Raw genomic sequence first — 14413 nt, forward strand, 5'->3', positions numbered from 1 at the left:
ATCCTCTGTGGGAGTAGACCTCTATCATGGCGTCGCAGTGCTGTCTGCCAGTTGCTTTGAGGGCGTCGATGTTTGGATGAAGGACACTGCAGGGCTTCCCCTCGACATGTATCCAAAATGTATAGTGGAGGGGTTTGGCCTGAGCCTGTAGGAGTGACCAAAAGTGTCAAAAAAGAGTATTGCAATGGAGGAGATGGGTTACTTTAATTGATGTTTCAAAAGTGGTCTCTCCGCTCTCATAAAGCTCTTTCCACCCACTTTTTGATAGCTCTCTAGACAGTCTGGTGTGAAATCCCTAGATCTCTTGCATGGGCTCACATGGACTTAATGGATTGGTCTGGGGTGTTTTCTTTAATCCATCCGATTCAGTTTGGCCTTTTTAACAGAGCCCTTCTGCCTCTCCAAGGTTTCGGAATTGCTGACGGGGTAGACTGTGCTCTTGGAGACGCTCAATTGCTTGGAGTGCTAGAATGGAAATTCGTCGATCACGTTCAAGTGTAATTTTCTCGACTTTTAACGTAAGCTAGAGAGCCCAAGTTTTTTTATTTATGTAAGTAATGGATAATTCTTTAATATATCGGAATATGAATAAATTTCCATCACTCAACTTTAATTAATTCTTGAATTAGTAAGTGTTGAGATGTCATGGATCAACCGGTATCTGATGTCTCTTCTTTGGCTATTTACGATATCGTCGTTATTAGAACATTTTCAAGGACCGAGTCCCCTAAGAGAAGATATTGCGATGGCCCCAATAAATTAGGACCGACACAACACTACCTACCCATTTCAGCTGCTTCAGTCTGAACTTTTTAGTCAAAAATAATTGATTCGACAGAATTAAACATTAGGAATTAACCTATGTACTTAGTAGGATATGGATTCTGTAATATCATTATAAATAAGTTAATGATTCAGGAAAGGATTTTTTTTTCTAGGGAAGTAATATTTACTTATTAATTAAACACCGACAGAATTGAGTATTAAGAAGTATAAAATCTGTTTAAAATATAGGTTTTGTAAAGTTATAGATGGAAAAATTGTCGAAGTAGGTGACAGCACGGTAGTAGGATCAGAAAATGGAAATGGAAAGGAAATGAAAATCAACATGATGAGCCTGACAATATGCAGAATGTTTTGGATGAGATCAGCTACAGTCAGCTGTGAAAAGGGAGGAGGGGGAAATAAACAATTACTCCGATATATATCCCCAATTCCACTCTTGAGTCCAACTAGATTTCCAATTATAAATCTGCAAAAAATCCTCAAGGGTACGCTTCATCTTTTACGAGCACACATGAATGTTTAATCAGATTTTGAATGTATCCTGTGGTCCATTAAAATCTGAACACTTTGAATTTTAAACTTCAACAAGATATAATTTATTAATTAAAAAGATAACTTCAACAAAATTAATATTATAAATAGATGTGTGTCTGAGCTCTCTTAATGATTAATGTAGCCACCCTTAGCGGCAATGATGACTTCTAGGCGGCGGCAGAAGTCCTGGAACCTGCTGTAGATGCAGTCCTTTGTCATGGCGTCTCAGTGCTGGCTGACTGTGGCTTTGAGGGCCTCGGTGCTTGGATGACAGACACTGCAGGCCTTCCTCTCGACATGCACCCAAAGGGTGTAAAGGTTAGTGGGATCATGTTCAAGTGTCATTTTCTCGACTTTTACGTAAGCTAGTTTTGTTTCGTAACTAATTGTTTATACTCTAATATATGGAAGTATGAATTAATTTAAATCCCTCAACCTTCATTAATTATTGAATTAGTAAGTGCTCAGTTTTCAATGAACCACCCTGAAATTGAATCTATTTAGGAAAAGATGTTCACTTCTCAGGAATTAAATAATAATGGCAACTGTGAAGGAAAAGAAAATTCATTCTTCGGATTACCAATTCCAAAAAAACGGGCGAGCTAAAAAAATCGAAGGATTTATATCAATGCCTATAAACAAAATTTCCTCTCTATATCCTAACTAGATAAGGAGTGGGATTAGTGTTTATTTTATTCTAATCATTAGCTGCCCGGAGTTAATCTAATCAAATGTCATGACAGCTAAGCTGTTCAACTCTCAAACATTCTTTAAATTGACAGTGTCACCTCGTTATTTTTTGTTTTTTAGTATATAGGAAGATGATATTTCCTTCAACTCCAGTTATAACACTGCTATGTTTAGAATGTTCTAATAATGACGACGTCTGATTATTATCTTTATATCCATAATTCTATTTTATTATACCATTAACTACTAAGCAATATATTATATACACAACGTCATGGTCAACATTGTATTAATAATGAATCTTCTGTTTTATTAGAAAAAATTAGCGTCAGATGATGGATAAACCTTTTACTGAAATTATTGCTTAAATCTGTTAAAAAATTACTATGTTAGAGCATGTTTCAAAGTTCTTGAAAAAACCTTATCAGATGTTCATAAAACATTGAGGCCATTAAGTATCACTTCCTGTATTGGTTCTCTGAGGCTTTGATTCCTAACCATATCATCACACCAGAGCCCTATGCTTTATCTATTATTTATGTAATCTTTGGCGGAGCACAAGGGCTCTGAGTAGCCCCGGCTAGGAACTACTGCTCTAAGACATGAAATCTTGGGATATAAATTTATAGTACATTTGCTCCTATAAATTAAAGCAAGATCACACTTTGATTTTCCCAGACAGGTGATCTTTCATAACCTCAATGGTCAGTGTGTTCCTAAAGGTGAGGTTTAACTATTAGACTATCTCAAATATGAACAATAAAGACTAACAATTACATATTTGCTACCTACGAACAAAAAGACGTTAGAGAAACACTTTTTGTAATTGTTAATGAAGTCGCATCATGGTGTGTCTGACTTTGATCTGACTGTAAATTTCATACATTGTAGTTTATTCTTCTAAAGTATATAAAATGTGAAATTTGTGGAGCAGCACTATTAAACAGTGATGATGGTACTTGCCTGAAAATAAAATATATTCCATGCAAGGATTATTACAATGATAATCCTAAAAAAAGTCCCTATAACAGAATCTGACTCCATGTGTCATCTTCTTTTCTTTGAGCGAGGATATTAAGGACCTACAGGACATACATAAACATTGATATCCACATATATGTACTAATAATCGAGGTCCTCAACCGTACTGACATGAATGAAATCTTTAAAAGTTTGTCGACACATACACTGGGTACTTCAGGAAGTGTTGATAATCACTAGCTATCTATATAACATTTTGTTCCAAAAAATATATAATCCTTCACACCAGTAACTAAATAAATGCGTGAAAATTAGGTAAACAAAATTGGAAAAGATGCACTCCATAGATCCTAAACTTTTTTAAATATTTTGTCCGATAAGTAGATATACTACATTATGTATTCTTAAGATATTTTTATTAATCTAATAATACAACATTTTGTAAATTTAGTTTATATATTTTTCTTGCTTCAAAGCGGTTACAATTATTTACTACTAACTAAGAATCTGAGTGAGATGAATAAGTGTGCAAACTCAAAACAACTTATTAATAATTTTAATTTCATTTTGTCTGAAACATTTGCTGAAAAATCATACACACCTACTAGGGCCGTCGGAAGTGGGGAAGCAGCGGGGGTGTTTGCATTGGGCTTTTCAAAATTCATGTTATACAAATTTAGGAATCTAAGCAAACATCATAAATTGTCAAATTGGATTGGCCCATAATAGTTGAGTCTCCCTGTAATGGAGGAACTAGTTTCATTTCGTCTGAACTTAAAAAAATAAAGGAAATGACAAAAGAAGAGATCTTTAAAACAGAAGAATGTTATTATTCATGTTTAGCTTTTGTTGCAAAAATTATTTGAGATCTGAATATAAATTATTTTACAATACCTTTTTTGTAAATATTCATAGATATTGAATTACGAACTATTAACATACATACAAAACCAGTCATACCTTTTATTCTAGTCCTCAACCGCTCTTCCAAAAATAAAGAGTAAAAAGGTCTGAAAATCAGTTGGTTTTAATGGATTCTTGACAGCTATGAAATTATTATTGAATTATTTTTGGGAATTGTTCAAAGCCTAATAAAATCTTATTCACGGTGTTACCTCACTAATAGAGAAATATAGAGTGTATTTGTTGTCAGCTGTGCTGTTTCTGCTTCTTTCCTCCCTAATCAGTGTTTTGAACGTGATTGGTTCAATTAGAATGAGCTTTTTTTTAGCTGTAAAGAATTCCCAACAATGTTTGAATAACAATTCTATAGTTGAGAAGAATTGTCTAACTACTAAACTGATTTTGGACCTTCTTTCTGTTTCTTTTCGTATGAAAGGTTGTGTGATACAAAAAAAAGTAAAGACATTAATTACAACCAATCAATTTAAGAACACTGATAAGAGATAAGAAACATACAAATCGAAAGCAGACAAGAAAATACATAGTAAAATTTTATTTTAGTGAAGTAAGGCTGTGAATAATGTATGAAGTTCATTAATTTATTTTTCTTGAACTATTAGGACTCCATAGTAGAGGAGATTCTCAGGGATTTTCTGCACACAAAACAAATCAAATATTACATATTTATATGCAGCCTTTTGTGGTAAATACCTGTAGAATTGTCTCACATAGTCTCGATTTCAATCAGAATAAGTAACTAAATGTTTATTTTTTGTTTATATTTTTTCGTTATAAAAAATGAATTTACATTTCACAGCTCAAATTGCAAAAAAAAAAAAGGAAGAAATAGTTAAATAAATGCATTATAAATAATGAAACTCAATAAATAATAATAAATGACTCTTTTTTTTTGCTTTTTGTCAATAATATGAACGGGATTGATGATTGATCCAAGTCGTTGTTGAATCTTTCAAATAGATAATAACACTTCCAGATTCTGGATTCTCCCTTCCTTCTTATTGACCAGCATGTTTTTCAAAGACGCTACTATAATAGAGATTACGAGAAGGTGATGGCTGTGCATTACGTGAGAGTCGAGTTTGTTGGACTGATCCTGAAGCATCTTCTCCAAAGGTCAATCCTCCAGCTAGTTTGGCAAAGTTTTGTTGACTTGTGAAGAAGGATGGAACCTGAGGTGAGTTTGATCTTTCGTTACGAAAAGCTTCCTCTTGGATGAGTTCCTCCTCAATGTGTTTATTCCATGCGAACTTTCCTGTAAAATGGATTTTTTATGCTTTAATGGTGTTGTGTATGGAAGAAAAGATGGGCATTTTAAATTTATTTGAAAAGATAAAATGGAGTGTCAAGGAAGACAAATAAAGAAAAAAATACAAGACACAACAACAACAAAACTAGCAACTCCTGCCTGTTTTCAGCGGAAGTTAGTGCCTAATACTATCCATTGTACTCCAAGGACAAAGTCTTTTCAACACTCAAAAAAAAAAAAAAAAAAAAACTATTTTTCTTGTTTCTGAATTGGGTGTGGTGAATGTGCCTTGGTTACACATACTACAAAGATTACATCACAAAGAATGAAGTATTAGATTGGACTCAAAAAAATAAAACTTAAACGTTCAATGCTAACCCAAAAGTGATGCTTAAACATTAATGAAGAACACAAGGGATTACAAAAAAAAAAAAAAAAAAAAAAAAAAATAGGATTTTTATTTTTTCATAAATCATTTGATTATCAGAAAAATTTCCAAGTTCATTCATCTGTAAATATATGTGAACAACCTTCAAGGAATGTCTTATTTTTCACGTCTGAAGGTTTCATATGTATTATTTTATAAGACTTATGATGATAAATCTCATATTAATAAGTGTACACTTAAAAGGAATTTTTCTTGGACTTACCAGCAGCCACGGCTTGATCTAAATAGTCCAATTCCTTCAAAAAGTCAACTACACCTCCTTTAGCTGTATATCCTCCAGGACGAGCTTGGCTCAAAGCAAAGCAAGAGATGATGAGAACAATGGCAGCTTTCATTCCGAAGTGTGGATCCTTTAAATATACAAAATTATTTTTTGACTCAACATTCGGAAGATCTAAATATATGTATGGTTAAGCACCTTATCTAGATTTAAAAAAATATATATCGTTGAGAGATGCGATTTCTTTCAATAACAGTCGTAGACTAACAAATTTGGTACATATACAAGATTGTATTATATAGGTACGACCTTGGCGGTACACGCTTGCAACGAGTACGCTTACGCATTTTTACCGAAATTCTCAGCAAAACCAGAAGGCTTTTGTCATTTACTTAATAATCTACTTCAACTTCTAAGTACATAATATATACATTGTACATACAATCATATCGCTAGTATTACTTTTAATGGAGAGATTCCTGTGTTTTATCATCATAACACGTCATTTGGAGAATTTAAAGTATTCTTTTTACTATGAACATACAATATGTATGCAATGGTGGTATTGGTTTTATGACGTTGTACCTCAAGGACGTTTAAGGTCAATTGCTTTTTACTTTGAGTATAGCGACCATTTTTTATTTATTTATAAAATTAAACATATCATACACCAAAAACAACTCGAATGTCAGTTCTCAAAGTTAAATCGGGATCAAGTTTTTTTTCTTGCACGAATTATCATCAATTTATAATAACAAATTATTCTAATTAATCCTTTAAGTTTGTTGCAAATTGATCTTAAAATAGAAAAAAAAATTTGTTGTCATAATGAAATAATTAGAAATTCATAGATTTTATAAAAAGGGAAATATTTGGCCCAAATTGAGTTTCATAAATCAAATGAAGGTTAAAAACTAAAACTAGCACTATTGGATACCTCAGTTCATACAATAAATTTGAATATAAGCCTATATTTAACAGAAATATGTCAATGAAATATTGGGATTCTTTCATTTTACTGATTTTTGTTTAAGTTTGTTTTTGTATTTTTAACTCAACACATATTTGGACCAATAGTACATCAGTTATATTTTTAAATGCTCAAAACCATTGGTGTTCAATCTAAGGCTCTCAAAAACCTTTATATACGGCTCTTTTTTCTAAAATTAAACAAACTATAGGGTTATTGATTGTAGTCCATTGAAATTTAAACACTTACTAATTGAATAATTAATAAAGATTAATTGGTTTAAATTAATTCATATTTCGATATATTAAAGCATAACAAATTAGTTACAAAACAAAACAAACCTGATCTCTCAAGCTTAAATAAAAGTTGAGAAAATGACACTAGAACGTGATCGATAAATTTCCATTCGCGAACTCCATGCAGTTGGGCAGCTCCAAGACTACCGTCAGTAAGTCCCAAATGTTAGAGAGGAAAAAGGGCTCTGTCAAAAAGGCTAAACCGGACTTGGAGGAGTTGATAAAAATAGCCCAATCAATACCTTCAAGTCCATGAGGGCCCATACAAGAGATCTTGGGGTTTCACAGCAGACTGTCCAGAGTGTTACAAAAAAAAGTTGATGGAAAGAACCTTATGAGGGTGGAGAGGCCACTTTTGACACCAGTAATGAAAGAAAATCATCTCCTCCGTTGCAAGACTCCTTTGAATGAGTCTTTTGAACTTTTTTTTACACTTTTGCCCCCCCCTAAAGTCCTGATGCCAACTCCCTTGACTACACGTTTTGGGGGCATGTCAAGTGTAAGGCCTGCAGTGTACGTCATCCATACACCGAATCACTCAAATCAATTATCAGCCATCACTGGGACCATATGACCTAGGAATATATCTGCGGCGGATGCCAGACCTTCCGTTGCCGTCTGGAAACCATCATTGCCGCTAAGGGAGTCTACATTAATGATTAAGAAAGCTTTAAAACTCATTTATGACAATAGTGTATGGATTATTTGCTTATTTTTTCATACAATGACAAACAAATGCGCCTTCATATACCAATGTCAAAGTGATATGAATGAAATATACACTTTTAATACCTTCTATTCTATCTAAATAATGAATATCTTTTAGAATGGCTAATTTTTTTTAAGAAGAAGGCGTTAACTTATAATTGTAGTTGGCATGTAAATAATATAGTAACTTGTGAATTAATAAGGTAAGTGATAAATGGAGGCATGCATCACTCCGTAAAAAACCTAACTTGAAGTCCGTATTTTTAATTTTATATAAATATATTTTTTGTGTTCTATTAATATTCATGCGCACTACTTTAAAAAATATGCATTATCTTATCACAATCATATCTCCAAGACTTCAATAACTTCTATATACCTACATATTGGGCTGGTACGGTACGGGTTTGTATTGCGGATCGGTTCGGTACGTATATATATAATCGCATATTAATTTATTTTAATAATTAAAATATTTTGGTTCTGTTTTATCATTCCTTATTTGGTTTATATATTTTGCTTAGCATAGATGTATAATTCAATCGGAACCATTGACTTCGTTATTATGTTTTACAAAATCAAACATATATTTTCTGTCATATTCCCCTTAAATATGTATTCAACCAATAATAAAGAGTTATTTGGTTCTTTGTTCTTAGTTCCTTCGAAATAATCTGTATTTTAGAACAAGATTTCATTTAAGCATTCTTCAACAAAAAATTGTTATGGATAGCGAATTTGATATCGAGTTGAATATAACTCCTTCTGGTACCTAAGTCTACGGTATTTCCTAAGTATTGTTCTACATTAATCGTTTATGACAGTTGAAGTACATCAAATATTTCAGCTCATTTATGAAGCTGGCGATATTGTGACTGTTAGCGGAAAATTCGGACAAGTTCATCTTTTTGCAAAAAAAATCAAAAAAATAATGAATAATATTATTACATAACCATTGTATATTTCATATCAACCTCTGATTTTTTTAAGACAAGTTAAGTATATTTAGGAATAATTTTATTTATACAGAAAATAAATTATTAAAGAATAAAATATCGAGAAAACTTGAAAAACCATTTCACTATAATACTGTACCAAACTGTAGGGTTAGCTTATTGTCCCAGCCCTACTAGATATATACATAACTAGTCTTGTTCATTTACTATTTTACTGGCACCATTTAAGTGTTTTTTTGGAAAAAAATTCCAATATTAAATTATTTTGTCATTTCCCGAATGACGAAAAAAAAATTACTACAAAATGCAAAAATTCAATTTTTTTTCTTTCGGGGAGTGGGGCTACATCCCTTCTAGCCTACCCGCTGCGGACGCTTTTATTATTTCACTGCGTATTTTTAGTTTACTTCCTCACAAAATGGTCATAAAGATGACATCTTTAACTTAAATTTTAATATCTATACTTGTATCTATTGTCAAGGACAAGGCTGAGGTTCTAATATGATTTGAGTATTTCTCTAATAAAAAAGTAACAATTTCGTATTTAAAATAAGTTGACCGTTTTTTTCCTCTCAAATAATTGGGATTCTAGCAAGTTCATTCCATGTATACAGTTTATTAAATTGTTTGAATTTCATTGGCCATATATGCTTTCATTCATGTATATTGTATGAAAAGTTTTAATTCTATTGTCTTCATTAGACGGTCCCGTTTTCCGGTGAATATTTATCTCCTCCTGCACAAACACCTTTTCTGCTATCAACAAGCTTAAAAAACTGACTTGAGCAAAGTGTGATGTATTAAATGCCCTTTTTTGCATGGTATGGGCTATTCTAGTTTGAAAAATTGTATTTTTGACGTTTTTAGTATTTGTACCATCCTAAATATGATGCTAATAGTAAAAAAATGGAGTTTCCCCTCTTTTCTCAATCATAGAACTAGATACTTTTCCTCCTTTTTGTTCAAAAACTATCACTTGCAAATCATTAAGTACATCTTAGAGCCCTTAATTTATAGAAAAAATAGGATGTACAATATTTTTAACTGATAACGAAATACTAAAATAATATAAACAGTACAATTTTTTACTAATAGTCCATATTTGGGAAGTTCCAAAAATGACCAATTTTGACCCAAAAATTCAACTTTTTACACACTAAAATAGCCTGCACCACGGCAAAAATGGCATTAGAGACCTCAAACTTTGCCAAAGTCAGTTTTTCACTGTCTCCAGCAGGAAGTGTCTTTGGGCAGGAGGGAAAAAATATTAACCTGAAAACAGATCGGTCAAGTCTTCATAATGACATAATGTACAATTCATTATATTATAATCAATTCCTGTTACTATTTGGTACGTATTGGATTCGAAAAAACCCTACAAAAGTCGACAATTTTATGAAAGTTACTCTTGCTCACCTTAATATTTTTTGAAATATCTAACTTTACTTGAAAGCAAATAATAATAACTCAAACATCAGTTTAAAAAAAAACTTAAATAGGCTCAAGTCTAATCTAATGACGCTTTTTTGTTTGAGAGACTATGTAAAATAATTGATTCTTCAAGAATTTTTTATATCATGTCCAATTTATTCATATTTTCTGAGAAACAGAACAGTAGTACTATAACTCTTCTGCGGCACAAATAACCACATACATATTTTATGAATTATAATGTTCTATAATGAAGAATATGATATTAATGTTGTTTTAAACTATTACATTGATGTCTTTTAAAAGTTATATGCTTCTATTAATCGTTGTTATAATCTTTACCTATGAAGAAATATGAATATACGATTATTGATACTCAGCATTTTTCTAATTATTTTTACATATGTATAAGTCGTAACTTATGCACAAGTTGTATCTAGTATAAGCAAGTTGCACGAGTTGTATCTAGTATAAGCAAATTGCACAAATCGCAATCCATAAATGAGATTAAATATGTTTTGAATGAAGATTTTTTAGTATTTTTGATAAAGACATTACAATTATTGGTTTTTGAATTGACGGTTGATGTATTGTCATTATACGGTTATGATGAACAAATTAATTGACAAATAATCAAATGTGTAATTGGTAATTAATATAGTTGTTGTTATAACTAAACAAGGTATTTTGAGACCAAAAACTTGATCCTTGTACAACGTTAGGGCGTCTAATGGATTAGATTTATTTTTTTTTTTTGGGGGAGGTGGACAAATTTTTGAAAAAAAACTTAAAAAATCCGCACCTGTATTCTAAAAATTGCATTTTTTGAAAAGAAAAATTCAAATACTAAATTTCAAATATTTAATTTTTTGGAGAGAAATCCATATTTATTCTCAGAAAATTATTTTATTTGAGGAAAAATCAAATTTCGAATATTAATGTTTTTGAAAAAAAGATTCAAAAATCAACCATTATTCCCAAGAAATTTCAAAATCCACAGCTGTTTACGAAAATAATTTTTTTTTGGAAAAAAGATTAAAATGTACAATGTTTAAAAAAAAATAAAATTAAATATTCAATTGTCTATGGAAAAGTAAAAATTTCAGGCCCTGAACTTGAAATCTGTACAAAATTTCAATAATAAATAGATATTTAATTATTACTTTATTGTCTTTTTCCTCATTTAATTCATATTTGACTCTGTGTGTGTAATAATATTATTTGAACATGGGATGAAAATTTTGGTATTTTGTCAATAATTTCATTTTGTTTTATTCACTCAATTATGAAGAAGTTCATTCATGGTTAACGATACTAAAATTTTTAGCATAAGTCATCCCAATTTATTTTGTCAAAATGGAAAAGATAGCTTATATCTTAAAATATTATATTCTAGTTCCAAAGTTTATTGCTCCCGCCGACACGCAACATCCTAAACTACATGCCTTGTGAGTAAACACAAAAACGATATTGAACAAAAATCAAGAAAAGCAAAATTACATAAATGATATTTATACGTAAAACCCAATATTTAATAGATATATTGCAGTCAATAATTATAGGCTTTGCATTCAAATTTTTGGGACTAGTTGAGATTAGTGATAGGACGATTAATGAGAAAAGGAAAATCGGTTGTTTCTTCTGGAATCGGCATCGGGACTGAATTAAATGTTTAATTTGCAATTCCAATTCTTTTTATTACTGGTATTTAACAACTTCTCACTTTTCTAAGTAACCAAGAAAAAAAAAATTAAATTATGGAATCTTTGGTTTTTACTAGAAAATGTAATATTTAAATAAATTTAATATTTGGAATTTAAATTGTTTTGTTTTATTTGTTTGTTAAATTTTACATTGTAGCTGGACATTGGATGAAATATAGAAAAAAATTTTTTATAAATTAAAATTAATTTTCCAAAAAAAATAATTTGTAATTTTTTTCCAATAAATTAAATTTTTTTTAAATAACTATATCGTTTTGAAATTTTTCTCCAAAAATTACATTTTGAAATTTTTTAGGAATAAATTAATTTTTTCCTTAATAACCATGTCGTTTTGAAATTTTTCTCCAAAAAATTTAATTTTAAATATTTTTTTTAAATTTTAAAATTAGAAATTTAATTTGTATTCCAAAAAATTAGTTATTTTTCAATTAGTTCTAGAATTTTTTAATATTTAAAACTTCTTTAAAAAAAATTAATTTTTGTGAACAACTGTTGATTTCTGATTTTTTTTTCCACAAATTTTATTTTTTTAGAATAACCGTGGGTGTTTGATTTTTTCTTTTGTAAATTTAATTTTATTTGAATAATTGTGGATTTTTTAATTTTTTTGAATACCAAATAGTATATTTGAATTTTTTTTGCAAATTTATTATTTAAAATTAAAAAAAAAAAAAACTTTGTATTTTTTTCTCAAAAAAAAACAACTAAAAACTCCCCTTAAAATATTTATATATCTGTGGATGCCCCTGATTGCAAAAATGTATATTTTTTCGCTAAAATGTTGAAGAATCGAATCTGCATCTGGAATTTTCACTAGAATCGCATTGGAATCGGCATTGGGATTTTTTTTTTTTTTTTTGAATTGTCCCATCACTAGTTGAGATACCTAATTGAGTAAACTATAGTTATAAACATTTGATTTATTGGACACAGCGTCTCCCTTAGGATTAATAAGAATAAATTAGCTTTAATTAATTGAGGAATACAAATGTTATACAAATTTAATTTTCATAAAAAGGATTCCAGTTTTCGTTTGAGTTGACAAGGACTGGAATTGTACGAAAAATCCACAGTACCGTACGGACCTTGGTTCAGCCGTACCGCTTCATAATATGGTACATATTCATAATTGATTTATGAATTGGAGTTGTGAAAAAAAGCAAGGACCTAAAATATTATGTAATGTTCTTAATATTACATAATATATGATTTTTGTTTGTTTTTTCAATAATAAAATAGTGAAAAATAGTAGTGATGGGACGATTCCCAAAAAAATTGATGTCGATTCGGATTTTTTAATATTTTAAATATTAGTTAAAAAATACCATTTTGCTATCAGGGCGTCCACAGGATTATATGTATATTTATTTAGCGTTTTTTTTTCAAAAAAATTCATTTTTTTTTGGGAAAAAAACTATCAAAAACTCATGTATATTCTTAAAAAATTAAAAACCTCAGCCTTTAACAAAGAATTAACTTTTTGTAGAAAAATTTCCAAAATTCATAGCTGTTGAACAAAAAAATTTTAAATTTCAAATATTAAATTTTTTTAGTAAAAAGCAAAATTTTTTTTAATAAAGAAAAGTAATAATGTTAAATCCTAGTAATAAATAAGAATTGGAATCCCAAATTAAATCTTACTTTTCCGATGCTCCTCCCGATTCTGATCTCAGAAAAAACACTCGATTTCCCGATTCCGATTAATCGTCCATCACTATACTTTATATAAATACTTGTAGATAAATATTTCATTTTTAAGAATACTGTGCCGTTGAATCACGTGTACAGTATCAAATCATGGTTCGATACTGTTATAATTTTAATACCTCGTGAATAGAAAATATCCAAAGTCTCTTGACTTTAAGAAATACCTTTTAACAGTCTTTGAATCGGTATAACAAAAACGTAATCAATAAATCTTTGAAGTATCGATATAAAGGAAAAATATTAATCAACCTCAAGTCCTTCGGTTCCCTTTATGGAGTTAACCTTTTAAAAAAGTATTCCTAGGTCATTCCCAGAATGCAGTTGTTATCCTTTGAACTATCTACATTGAATTAATCATTATCATTACATTTTTGGGGTGTCTAAAAAGGCTGTGTTTTGTTTTACCGTTAAATAAGTTTAGTATGAGTTATTGTTTGTGTACGTATAAATAATTTGAAAGTTGATGAAAAGTTCAAATATTTAGATGCTTTTAACCCTTTGGCTAGCACTGTATGCCACTCCTTTGTTTTGGGTAGATTAATTCATTGGTAGCAAATCAATTTTCTGGTCATACCTTAAAAGTTTAACTATGATCAATTCAAGCATTACAAGACATTTGTCATATGTGGTAGATATTTGATTAAATATAACAATTGATGTACCTGCGTTTGTAATGTATATTGCAACTTCACGATAAAACTATATAATTATCCATTATAAAATTCAAAAAAGTTATTTTATACATTATAATACAAAACTAAAGCTCTATATCACGCATGCTTTTTTTTATTA

At 30.0% G+C, this 14413-nt stretch overlaps 1 protein-coding gene across 1 annotated transcript; it reads right to left on the minus strand.

Moving 5' to 3' along the window:
• Window positions 1-4658: 4658 nt before the first annotated feature.
• LOC121115887 (uncharacterized) lies at window positions 4659-6159 on the minus strand. Its single transcript, XM_040710057.2, has 3 exons — window positions 6028-6159; window positions 5812-5959; window positions 4659-5167 (listed from the first exon to the last, which is right to left on the minus strand). Exons 2-3 carry the CDS (start codon window positions 5942-5944, stop codon window positions 4911-4913), a joined length of 390 nt encoding a protein of 129 aa, XP_040565991.1. The 5' UTR covers window positions 5945-5959; window positions 6028-6159; the 3' UTR covers window positions 4659-4910.
• Between the last annotated feature and the right edge of the window lie 8254 nt (window positions 6160-14413).

The sequence above is a fragment of the Lepeophtheirus salmonis genome, chromosome 4 (genome assembly GCF_016086655.4).
Source record: "Lepeophtheirus salmonis chromosome 4, UVic_Lsal_1.4, whole genome shotgun sequence".
NCBI lineage: Eukaryota > Metazoa > Arthropoda > Copepoda > Siphonostomatoida > Caligidae > Lepeophtheirus > Lepeophtheirus salmonis.

Excerpts from the sequence above, each read along its gene's own strand:
- LOC121115887 (XM_040710057.2), bottom strand. The coding sequence starts at position 5,944 with ATGAAAGCTGCCATTGTTCTCATCATCTCTTGCTTTGCTTTGAGCCAA. Across the intron at positions 5,168-5,811 it reads AGATCAAGCCGTGGCTGCTG|GAAAGTTCGCATGGAATAAA; the intron begins GTAAGTCCAAGA and ends TCCATTTTACAG.